The sequence below is a fragment of the Prorops nasuta genome, unplaced genomic scaffold, assembly GCF_024137725.1.
Source record: "Prorops nasuta isolate Cenicafe-Biocafe unplaced genomic scaffold, Cenicafe_Pnas_1.2 PNAS00068, whole genome shotgun sequence".
NCBI lineage: Eukaryota > Metazoa > Arthropoda > Insecta > Hymenoptera > Bethylidae > Prorops > Prorops nasuta.
This window is the reverse complement of record NW_027116865.1, coordinates 41239-54369: the sequence shown is the minus strand read 5'-3', so window position 1 is coordinate 54369 and position 13131 is coordinate 41239. Positions and strand designations below refer to the sequence as shown.

Below are 13131 nucleotides of genomic sequence, written 5' to 3'. Positions count from 1 at the left end.
GCCGCTCGAACGACGTTTCTGGCCGTGCGCGTCGTGATAAAATATTTTTTTTCACTATGAACACCAAGAGAGAATACGCGTTTTATATTTTTTCCTAATAGAGGACATTCCAGGGAACATTTCTTATAATTTTTTATAATTGTCAGAGCATGACAACATATTTGTTAATTCAAACGTTTATTTTAATTATTAATAGTTTTAACCATTTATAATAAATTATTTTTTTTATATTTATCTAATAAAATATAATTCTTCCTGAGTATACTTGATTTAGCTAGAGTCTTCTATCTTTATTCGTTTAGAAGATATGAATTTTCAAAGATTACGTGTTTTTGCCAAAATCAGCAAAAGTGCAAACTTTGATAAGTCGTATCTCCGGAACGAAAAAAGATTTTCGACTCTAACTAGTGCCAAAAGTCTTTTATTTTCTTATAAATTAACATATATTAAAAAAAATATCGGTTTTGTACTCTGAAATCTGTCTGTTATGACGTGGAATGTCCCAACTAGACTATTACTTTCAATCGGATACCCTGAATAACGGCTTCTAAAGATGCTGGAAAAATGTACAACATGTGTTTTTACTATTTTTGACCAATTAAAAGCAAGTAAATTGTTTCTTCTTAAAGCTCTCTGATATAAATAAAATTGAGTTCTCAAACTAAACGATCACTCAATTTGAAAAATGTCCTGAAAATATGCGTTAGGTTCATTAATTAATGTAATTTTTTAATTAAATGCATATAAATAAAATTTCTTCCATATATAGCTTATTAAGGGTCTGTTTAATAAAATTACCGATGAAAATGCTAGTGTCCCAAAGAATACATTCCCTATATATTTTATATACATGTATATAAAATTGAGGCTTCAAACTAAACGATCACTCAATTTGAAAAATGTCCTGAAAGTATGCATTAGGTACATTAATTAATATAATTTTGTAATTAAATGCATATAAATAAAATTTCTTCCATATATAGCTTATTGAGGGTCTGTTTAATAGAATTATTGATGAAAATGCTAGTGTCCCAAAGAATACATTCCGTATACGTTTTTATATATGTATATAAAATTGAGTCCTCAAACCATGCGTACGATAGATTATCCTAATGACCTCAAATAATGCGTTCAGTATATAGATACTTTGAGACCAGGTCTCAAACTATACAAATGTCCCTAAAATATGCGTTCAGTTAAAAAAGTGTCCCCAAAATATGCGTTTGACATACCTATATATATATATATATATATATATATATATATATGTTTTATTCTCAATACACACGTCTTAAGAAATAATATTCCTAAACGTGTAACATAATCTATATGTAGCGTTTTAGAGGTTCTTAATTTTTATCTCATGCTGAAAATGAATACCATGAAGATATTTGTATATCTAAAGCATGCTTCTCTCTTGAATCTTTATTACATGCATTTTCAGGATGATTTTAATTTCAATGCTTAGTAAGATGATGATATGTGTTTGTTTATCTAAACTTGGGGTGTAATTCTCTCTTGAATCTTTATTACATGCATTCTCACGATGATTTTAATTTCAATGCTTAGTAAGATGATGATATGTGTTTGTTTATCTAAACTTGGGGTGTAATTTCATCAAATGACACGTATAAGTACCCTCATTACTGTCGTTGAAAGGGTGTTGGAGATGTTATAAAAATCTGAGTAGTTCCAGACTGCTCATTAAAGTTTGCTTCTACCTCTGATCTGTTTTACATTAAATTAAACATGTGTACCGGTAATTTGTATAATAATAATAATAGTTTAAGTCGAGAATCCACAGTCGATGGTGATATAACAAATTTTTTAAACGAAATTGGTGTTGGAGCAGATTTAGGGGCCATAATTAGATTTTTAATAAATGATATTGAAGAAGTTGAGGAAATGAGTGGTGATGATAATGACGATGGTTATGATGGTGATGATGAAGAGGAGGAGGTTTTAAGGGACGAAGGACGTCAAATGAATCTAGTAGTGGAGGACTATGAGGAAGAAATGGAAGTGATAGTTGTGGAGGACGATGAGGAAGAAATGGAAGTGATAATTGTGGAAAGTGAGGATGAAGTGGAGTTTTTATATGAAAAGATAATTATTTTGGATAATGAAGATGACAATGAAGATGAAGTATTACCTAATTGTTAGTTTAATTACAGACCATAGTGGGAGGAACTTATTAAAAATATGGTGCTTCATATTTAATTTCTCTTTCATATTATCATATATGTTTCAAAACTATTGTGGCTGAGCTACGCATACTTTATTTTAGGTGCTAGGTATTATACCTCTTCGATATCCCTTGGACATTAGTTTCTTGAAGTTTGGTACGTACAAACTATTTACAATTTTATTAAACATTCCTCAACGCATACATAATATTATGGTTTAGACATGTAGGTAGGTGTGTATTGCTATTACTATCTTTCAGTCTAAAATCACCCCACTCATATTCATCGATATCGCTTATAACAAAATCGCAGATATTACTAAGCCAATTCTTCTTTTCGAGTCCCTTCACGAAAATCTCTTCATCCTCATTTGAACTCACATATTTCCTTATAACCTCTTTGTATCTATAGTAAGACGAATAACCATCCATCCAATTTAAACCATGATGATTATAATATAACCAGCTAGATGGAATGAAAAACAAGAAACTCATCACTTAAAAAGATATACATTTGGAGAATTAATTATACTTACTTTGATTGCTTTATCTCCGCCTCATTTAACCATGTATATGGAAACGGTGGTGAAAATAAAATGTGAAACACTTTTCCATCGCGTAAGACTGCAAATTCTTTCACTATGAATGATTTATCTTTCAATCGAAAATCTTGAAAATCCACAAATGTTGGAGCCACCGTTTCAATCTTCAGGATTTTTTGGACAAATTGTGTTAAACTGTTGTCCCTGCTCCCTCAACCGATTTATTTACTCGAGAGAGAGAGAGAGTACTGGACAGTAAGTTGCACCCCGAGCACTCAATGAATAAATCAAATATTTGCACATGCTATTATATATTAGTTTAAAAATTGCTGAGCTATGGAAAAAAAGCAACACACTCAGCTACATTTAGGGTAAAGGGGGCTCAGCGGGGTCAGTAACATGTTGCAGAGATTCAAGGTTATGCGAGCGAAAAAATCATCGCAGGGGGAATCTCTCTCTCCGTTTTTACATCTAGGAAACTGCTTTTACCGACTGGGACCTGACGTCAGACGAGTGGGGGTGTGACGCCAAATGCTGCAAGTATCCTCCCGCACCCCCGCAACCCTCTCGCCACTACCTGCTGCGAGCTCACGTGGAGCCTCCGATTTCCCCCACCACCACCACTTAGCACTTCTTGGCTCCCCTCACTACCTCGAAACCAGACTCATCCGAGTGGACAGGAGTGGGGGGGGGGGGGCTAGAATCGGTATAGTATGTCTACTCACCCATATTATTGATATTGATGGGTTTATGGTGAATAAGAAATTTATTTGTAAGGAAATTGCAATTAAAAATTTAATTTCTTGGAAAACATATTATGCAGCATTTCGCATCCGTGATTCATTTAGAAGTCTGAGTATTTCAGACAGAAAAAGTGTCAGTTATGTTTTCAAAAATGTGCATGGAATTAAATCTGGCAAAACGGGATATGAGAAGTTTACCCAGGAGGATGTACACAAATTTGTTAATAATAGTGTATATGAATGTGAATATCCAGTCGTTGCGTATAAAGGCGGGCACATAGAACGGGATTTATTAAATTATCTGGATATCCCAAATGCTAACTTAGAAAATTTCGGCTGTCCGAAATTCGAAAATTTAATACGTCACATTCAACCTGATCAGACTCCATGTAAATTACATGAAAAATTGTATACCGATCGTGAAAAGAAGCCGATACATTGTGTATATCAAGAAGTTAACGTTTTCGCACAATGGGTACAGCAACAAATAGATGTAAGTATCATGAGTTAAGCTTGCAATTTGTAAAATATTAACTGAATTTCTCTGTTTCAGATGATTGAATAAAATATATATAAGTTTCTCTATCATTTATATATAAATTTTATGTATATATATTTAATTATAAGTTTAATTGTAAAAAAAAAATCATTTTATATATTTGTATAAATTTATATATATATATAAATAAATTCCATCTGGCAGGCACATGCAACTCTTCTACCAATTGTTTCTTCTCCTCACTTCCCATGACTATTCCACTACGTATTATGTTTACACTAGCTAATCAATCACTGGCGGTAATATAAGTTTCTTTAGAGCATAATTCCAATCATTTTCTCTTTTCTTCTCATTGGCAGTCGTGATTTCCTCTTTTTGATGCTCATTAGAGATATAATTTGTAACAATTTTCAATCTACCATACATATCTTTCCGTAATGCCTCAACTTTTCGATCCAATTTATTTTCAATATAATCGACGTTATCATTCAATTGATTAATTCTTTCACTAATATCATTAATTTTTTCATCAATTTCATCAATTTCATCACTTTTTTCAGCAGAGTTGTAACTTTTTCCTCAAGACGGTTACCTTTTAAGTAATAGTGAGTTAGCTTTTCACTGTATTCAAACAATTCCCTCATTAAGCTATCACGTACAGTCATCGAATTACGTAACAGAGCAGCCATATTCACAGCACTTGTCTCATCAGTAACATCACATTCTAAGTTTGAAATTATTTTCTTCTTGGCATTAAATGCATTCCTTTTTTTATCAAACTTTAACGTATCATTGTCAATTTTATGTGAATATTTTCTTACTTTACCGGTATTGAAACCAGATCCGAATTTATTTATCGACATAGTGAAGTAGCACGTTGAACTAAGAAAATCTTGAAACTGCGCACAATCTCTTTTATAAGATACCTAGGTTTAGTAACAGCTAGGACTTAATAAGTTGCCCTATCAAATTATTAATATTCCTGAAATTGATACCATTAGCGCGAAAGAAGATTAAGGAAGGCAGTCACCTAGCGGTGACTACTGGAACTAGCAATTAACTTAACCTAGTTTATCTGTGTAGCAGAGTCGGAAATAGTTAGGCTACGTAAGGTAACTAACCATGGACTTCGAAGGGTGAAAAAACCTTCCCTCAACTAGGGCCCCGTAGGATAACTTAGGTCCCCGTAGGATAACTAACCAACGGTACCATAGGGTGAAAAATACCCCCTTCCTAACCAAACCCGGTCCCACTATAAGACCTTCCAACTGTGACATAGGGTGAAAAATACCCCCTACCTAACCAAACTCGGTCCCACTATAAGACCTTCCAACTGTGACATAGGGTGAAAAATACCCCCACCCTCCCTAACCAAACTCGATTCCACTATAAGACCCTTTCCTGTCCTCATCCCCACCACTACCATACTAAGAGAGTCTTATCCCCACCCATCCCCCTTCCACACCACAAAACAGCTTCCCCCACTCCCTGTCATCGGAACCGCATAGCTCCTCTACTCATGGTTATGATCGGGATCCAGGGACCAATCATTAATTAGGTATGGATCCGCGATCCATATTTCTCGCCGTTCCGGCTAATCACCCATATACTTGGCATGATAGCCGGCTGGCTAGTTCCTGCGCGAGAATCCTGCGTGATCGTCCTGAGCAGCAGACGACACTATGGCTTCGTGGTTCGGCAGCGGGGCGATGCGGTGCGGGGTCGGCGACGATGGGTCGGTAGTGGCGCGGGCAGGGGAGAACGCAGCTAGGCGCGCGAGGCGTCAGCGCGGTAAGGAGAGGGGACGGGACTCGCTGCTAGGCGCTCGCGGCGCGAAGCGCGGTAAGGGGAAGGATAGAGCGACGCGTAAACATACGCGGACGGGACAATGGGTGCGAGGGAGATAGACTTATGTGGATCGGGTATGGGCTAGAAAAGGATAGAGGGACAACAGTTTTCAAGCTCTTGTTGGAGCAGAGGAATCGGTCTTATAAGCTACTAATAAAATTTACCATTGGGAATATAATATGTAATTCTAAATAAACTACAACCTAGAAACATTCGCTCAATCCTCAATTATACCATTTCCTAAAAACATTTACTCTCCTTCCGTGAATGGCAATTACAATATCCCTAAGCGGGTAACTACATTACCATCACACGGAAGGTTCATCTATACTCACTCACTCACTCACAAGCATACTCAAGGGGACGGGAGGCACTAAGGGGGAGACCTGAGAAGAACTAAAAAATGTATACATTTCTGTAACGTGATTCCACCACGTTACACAATATAAAAAAAAATAACAAAATGTTTTCAAATATGTCCCAGGTGAAAAATAGTGGTACACAAACGGAACCTATTTCCGTAATAACAGAGGCTACGCAAATGGAACCTGCGATAGATCTAACGCCACATTATTGGTGTACAAATTGCAAAAATTATGGTCACCTGCATATTAGTTGCTCACTTCCAGAGTGGTGTACCATTTGCAGAACATACGTACATCATGCCATAGAATGTAAGAAAAACTTCTAAAGAAACAAGCATTGTATATCAATTAATCGCAGATGCTGCAGTTTTAGGAGCATTATTATTATTATGTGTATATTATTAAAAATATATATATATAAATTTTAATTAAAAACTTCAACGATCGTTCATTTCGCAACCTCCCATTCTCTTTCTCCTTCTCCTTCTCCTTCTCTTTCTCTCTTTCTCTCCTTCTCTCCTTCTCTCTCTAAGGCATCCACTGCTTAACGTAAGAGGGGGGGGGGGGAGGTCACATGTGTACTCTACGAGTTTAACGTGGGTGACACACACACACAATGCGCACAACCGCAGAGGGGGCAATTCCCCTACTTCCCCTACACCTGCGGGACCCCGACCCCCTCGCCGCCTGGTCTCAGCCGAGGAGTGGGACAATTCCCCTACTTCCCCTACCCCCGCGGAACCCCGACCCCCTCGCCACCCGGTCATAGAACCATCCTAGCTACTCTACTAACTTCAACTTTGAATTATGGCACTTTCTCCAGCACACTAGTACCATTTATATTTTCCTTTCATTAATATAAACTAGGAAATACACCAATTTATACAATGGAAGCCACTCTTTTGTGGATATACTGCTTTCAGTTTCGCAAAGTTATTCACTGTAAATTCTGTTGCATGGAAAATATTAAAATGATGACTTCTTTTCATTGTTTTATTTCTAGATGACGTTATCATTATAATTATGATTTAATTGACTTATATATTTCAAAGGGTTTATGCCCAAAATCACCTGTAAGCCTTTCGCTATTAAAAATTGGCTTCCAAATTTTTTAATTTCTCCACCTTTTCCTTAGGTTTAACTCTCAACATTAACTTTGCATTATGGCTCTTTCTATGGTAAACTGGAATCATTTCGGACTTCTAGTATTAAATATTACAGCTCAACCCTGCACAATGACACAATAAACACTTTATTGTAAATCAATCTGAAATAAAATCTCACTAAGCACCAAAAAATATATTACATATTATATTATAAAAATCAATGTTATTCTTATAAAAAATTAAATTTGAATAATTTTTTTGGTAATGATAATAATTTCTTTCTATTCTGATTGGGGAAGCGTAGGTAAATATTTGGTTTTAATACTTTTTTATATTATAATTGAATATTAAATAACGATTAGAAAATATTTATCTGCTTTTCTTTAATCGTAGTTATAAGAAAGATTTATTGTCTCCTGGAAAATTGTTTCTATATATATTATATAACCTATCGGACAGTTGAAATCCATATGAGTTTAAAGAAAAGAAAAATTTAAACATGAATTTTGTTATTGATTTCCATACCTGGATGTTTAGTATATGTTTAAACCTCATCCTTCTCTGTTTCATTTACAACCTTCGTTAATCTGCATTCTCCAATGACAGGGTATTTCCAAGAATTGTTATAGCATTTGGCACTGGTTGGCATCAAACTGCAAACTATGAAATAATGCCTATACAGGGTGTAACGAAACGACCGTCTTTTCTCGTAACTGGAGGTTCGGGGTGACCATCCAAATGCACGTGTAAAATTTTGTTCGAATCGTTCAAGGGGTTTAAAAGTTATTTCCATTTAAAACTCACCCTTTTTTGGTCCTTTTCGAACGACTTTAACTGTGCATAATAAAGTGGAGAAAGTGAAAAAACAATTGACGAACACCCCACTAGAATGTAAAAATTATCGATCGCGCGCGATAATACATTTGCTATTTATTTCATTAATTTGGCTATTAGATTAATTTTAAAAATAGCAAAATCCTTTTCATTACAATTCCAAATCAATTCAATACAAGTATCATTGACTGAATTGATGGAAAGAGGGAGAAGATAGAATGAAAAGGAAAGTATCAAAAGCTAAGATGTCACGCGACTGCACTGATAATTTAATAGGAAACACATCAAGGCATTTTCTTTCTACAAACGAAGGTAAAAAGAATTATTTAAAATCAATTCATTGATGATAGAAAAAATTAAACTTACCCATTATTGTTCTCCAAGTTCCTTTACACCAAAGTTTTTGAAAAAGCTTCAAACTGGCTCCTCGATGATTTCCAGAATGCACACTTTCAATGATTTTGTATTTAAGAACTCGCGAATTTAAGCAAATTAGGTGTTAACCTACGTTTCTTCAAAACACCGGTTAATTTGACACTTTTTGAACTGTTTGAAGTAGGCTGAAAAGAAAGACACAGAGAGATAGAATAATCAATAATTCGTTTCGACCACTCTTAATCACCCTACTTCAAACAGTTCAAAAGTGTCAAATTCACCAGTGTTTTGAAGAAACGTAGGTTAATACCTAATTTGTTTAAATTCACAAGTATTTAAATGCAAAATCAGTGATAGTGTGCTTTCTGGAAATCATCGAGGAGCCAGTTTGAAGCTTTTTTAAAAACTTCGATTTAAAGGAACTTGCAGAACATTTAATGGGTGAGTTTTAGTTTTCTCCTTCATCAATGTATTGATTTTGAACCATTCCCTTTAGCTTCGTTAGTAGAAAGAGAATGCCCTCATGCATTGTCTATTAAGTTATCATTGCGCTCGCGCGATATCTTAGCTTTTGATACTTTCCTTTACATTGCGTCAACTCGCTCTTTCCATCAAATCAGTCAATAATGCTTGTACTGAATTGAATTGGAATTGTAATGTAAAGGATTTTGTTATTTTTAAAATTAATCTAATAGCCAGATTAAAGAAATAAATAGCAAAAGTATTACCGCACGCGATCGATAATATATACATTCTAGCTGGGTGCTCATCAATTGTTTTTCACTTTCTCCACTTTCCATTATGCAGTTAAAGTCGTTCAAAAAGGACTGAAAAAGGGTGATTTTTAAATAGAAATAACTTTTAAACCTCTTGAACGATTTGAACGAAATTTTACACGTGCACTCAGTTTGTCACCCCGAACCTCCAGTTACGAGAAAAGGCGGTCGTTTCGTTACACCCTGTATATAACTTTGTTTTAATGAAACAAATTCTTTTTACAATGTACTTACTTTACATGAAAATGTTTATGTTTATAGCTGTTGAGACACTATCGTGTGCCTTAATTATGAGTGAATGTAACAAGATCATCCTTATCTGTTTTATCTGCAATAACCTGCATTCTTGAATAACAGGGTATTTCAATAACCTTTGAAGTACCTCTGGAAAAAGAGACTCAACAAAGTAATTGTTATATTTTAATACATGCTTGAGCTGAATTAAAAAATAAATAAATAAACAATTAATTTTTAATTACATACATTTTAAGCGGTTGAATGAGTTACACATACTTTTCCATATGATAATGAACAATTGGCTTATCTTTTTCTTTCGCTAGTAAATTGACATATCATTGAGTCATCAACAGTTAATCACATTTCAAACTACTGTTTCCATTGCTCAACCAGTACTCTGTAGTTGCATTAAAGCAAAGCTCTGTTTTCCAGCAACACATGGCAGCACTATCTTCTTTATCTATTTTATTATAAAAAGTAGTAATATCCACTGGAACTGTAACTGATTCCTCTTTAACTATGGTAGTACCTTTTGGTGCTTACATTTTTCCAAGAATTGTTATAGCATTTGGCACTGGTCTGGCATCAAATTGCAAACTATGAAAGGATACCTTGTATATAACTTTGCTTTAATTAAACTAATTTTTTTTACAATGTACTTACTTTTCTTAAAAACGTTTATGTTAATTGCTGTTGAAACACTACCATGTGTGTTGGTTATGAGTGAACGTAACAACCTCATCCTTCTGTTTCATTTACAATTTTCGTTAATCTACATTCTTCAATAACAGGGTATTTCCAAGAATTGTTAGAGCATTTGGCACTGGTATGACTTCAAATCAGAGCTGTATACAAGGAAAATATTTTATTTATAACCTGAAATAAAATCCCACAAAGTACCACAAAATATTAAATTTTAATATATTATACAATGTTGTGTTACTTATCTGATTCTCCATCAGACTCCTTCATGTATTTATTCCTTTAGTTTGTTTAATTATCTACACTTTGAATTATATCATACTATTTTTATCCCAACAGAGTAATTTTGATTTTGACCTGATTGACAGTTCTATCGAAATCGATCGAAATTTAGGGTTATGTCGGTATTGAATATAGCAGTTGAATGTAGCAGCCAACTTCAGCCCGAGACATACAGAAAAATGGGAGAAGAATTTCAACTTCGGCATATATATAGCTAACAGAGTATGAGATCTCTGGATTGCGTGAACCGATTTTAATGTTTATGGGCTTAAATGAAAGTTCGTTCAAAACCATTTTAAGAAAACTTTTGCTTAAATCATGATAGTGGATTATTCACAAAGAAAAATCGGTTTGAAAATTAGGACAGCCAAACTTGCTGTATAAGAGAGTAGTACCTCAACGGCCGTATATACATGTCATTATCTACTTTTTTGTGTACTTGCCGACGAGACACTACCGTATCTCTTGATAACTTCCACATATCATTTATTAAAGTTTGATTAAAGCGTTCAACAATACTTGCTTTCATAATACTATATGTTGAATAATGATTGTTGTATGTTTCTTCATGAGATCTTGAAATGTTTTGTTATAAAACTCTTTACCATCGTCAGTCTGTAAGTTTTTTGGTTTTCTACTTTTTATAATTTTACTAAATGCTTTAGTCACTTCATTTCCTGTTTTCTTTTTTATCGGTTCTGCCCATGCATATTTTGAAAAAGTATCAATAACAACCAAAATATATTGATTACCCTTTTTTTGATGAGTGTAAGCTCGCATATCAACTAAGTCTGCTTGCCATAAATCATCATATCTCTTTATTATTACTCAACGTCGTGGAAAATTTTTTCTTGCCGATCTATGAAGTTCTTTTACTAGTTGAACTTTCTCCTTACTCATTGTAGATATTATTATTATTGTTGTTGTTGTTGTTGTTTAATCAAAACTCTTTTCATTACTATTCTTCTTAAAAAAAAAATCCTTTTAAACTTACTCACGTTATTTATTCTCCTTTTTCATTGTTTTTTGCGTCAGGTATAACTTTTTTTAGTGGAATTGATCCTGAAGTCATTATTCCTGTCCCAAAGAAAGGTTGATGATTTTCCAATCTTAATTGATTTTTCAATTGTTTATTTTCATTATTTTGCGTGTTTGAGATTGATTTTAAATGATCAATTTGTTTATTCAATACTTCTTTTGGATTAGGTATAACTTTTAGTGGAATTGATCCTGAAGTTATTCCTGTTTCAGAGAAAGACTGATTTTCTTGTAGTAATTGTGTTTTCAATGGTTTATTAATATCTTTTAGTTTCTCATTAAATTCTTTCACAAGTGCATTTATTTTTTCATTAACTTTTTCCTCAGTCATTACTTTCGCTTTCTCATCAATTTTCACCTCTAAGGATTTTATTGTTTTTTCAAAATTGTTTACCTCTGAATTAACAATTGTTCTTAAATCTTTAAAAGAATTACTAAATTTAGTTAATTCTTCGTTTGAATATGTTAAAATATCATTCTTTACTTTATTCAACTTGATATCATTCGTCTCGTTATGTATATTTATTTCATCAGAAAGATTTCTTACTTCAGTTAATATATGATCGCGAAGATCTTTGAATTTTCTTTCAATTAGCGAATAAATTTTTTCAACATTTGTGATCTTGCTATTAAGTTGTGATAATATTTAGTATTAAGATCTTGTAATTCACTTTCTATATGTTTACGAAGACCAGCGTTTTTTTATGCTATTAATAATTTCAATCTATCGACAAGTTCATTTGGATTGTCCCAGTAAACATAATCTTTTACATGATTATTTAATAACATTTTCGATGGTATCAATTGATTTTGATCGTTGTCATCATCATCATCATCATCACTAGATAAATAATTTTTTTGTTTATATAAGGATGATTGAAATCCCCTCCCCGAAAATGATTGCGATCTTGGTTTTGTATTTAACTGTTTTGTTGAATTTTCCAAAGAAGAAGATGATTTTACTCTTGATTGACTTTCAGACAAACTTGGAAATGTTTTAGCTACTCTTGTTCTTGATTGATTTTCAGATAAACCAGATAATGTTTTAGATGTTGTTGATTTTGTTGCGGATTTTTTCGTTATTAAATTAGAAATAATATTTTTATACTTACTACCTCTACTACCTTTAATTTGATCTTCAGATGACCTATTTCGCCGATATGCATTAGTTTTTAATAATATTTTTTTATAATTCTTCTCATCATCCTTAGTGTATTCGTTCGGTTGTTTCATGAAAATAAGCTCGTAAAGCCCACGTGTACCTGGATATTTATTTTCACCAATAATAATATCATCATTTTCATCGGTATTAAATAATACATTTCCTAACATTAATTGATTCGAAATAGGATCCATATACACTCCATATGTACGATCAACGTCAACATTTTTATTATTATAAAATTTTTGAATATACTCAAAGGATAAATTTCCAATACTATTATCAATATCGAAAAAAACTTCCGGATCATCAACTAACATCGATTGGTTTGATTTTTCTGCAAGAGATTTATCTGACACATTTTCCAAACATTCCTCCCCATTTTTTTCCTCTTCTTTTTTTCCCTTCTTTTTATCCACTTTAAATGTATTTTCCAT

At 33.4% G+C, this 13131-nt stretch overlaps 1 protein-coding gene across 1 annotated transcript; it reads right to left on the bottom strand.

Annotated features, from left to right (window-relative positions):
* Window positions 1-11497: 11497 nt before the first annotated feature.
* On the bottom strand, window positions 11498-13131 carry LOC136784754 (uncharacterized). The gene is made up of 3 exons (XM_066745642.1): window positions 12304-13131; window positions 12219-12256; window positions 11498-12158 (listed from the first exon to the last, which is right to left on the bottom strand). Exons 1-3 carry the CDS (start codon window positions 13129-13131, stop codon window positions 11498-11500), a joined length of 1527 nt encoding a protein of 508 aa, XP_066601739.1.

What these genes read in the sequence shown, in the direction of transcription:
- LOC136784754 (XM_066745642.1), bottom strand. Translation starts at nt 13,131, where the DNA reads ATGGAAAATACATTTAAAGTGGATAAAAAGAAGGGAAAAAAAGAAGAG. An exon ending in AAATGTTATTAAATAATCAT is followed by an intron (nt 12,257 to 12,303) that starts GTAAAAGATTAT and finishes ACTTGTCGATAG; the next exon opens with ATTGAAATTATTAATAGCAT. An exon ending in ATAAAAAAACGCTGGTCTTC is followed by an intron (nt 12,159 to 12,218) that starts GTAAACATATAG and finishes ACAACTTAATAG; the next exon opens with CAAGATCACAAATGTTGAAA.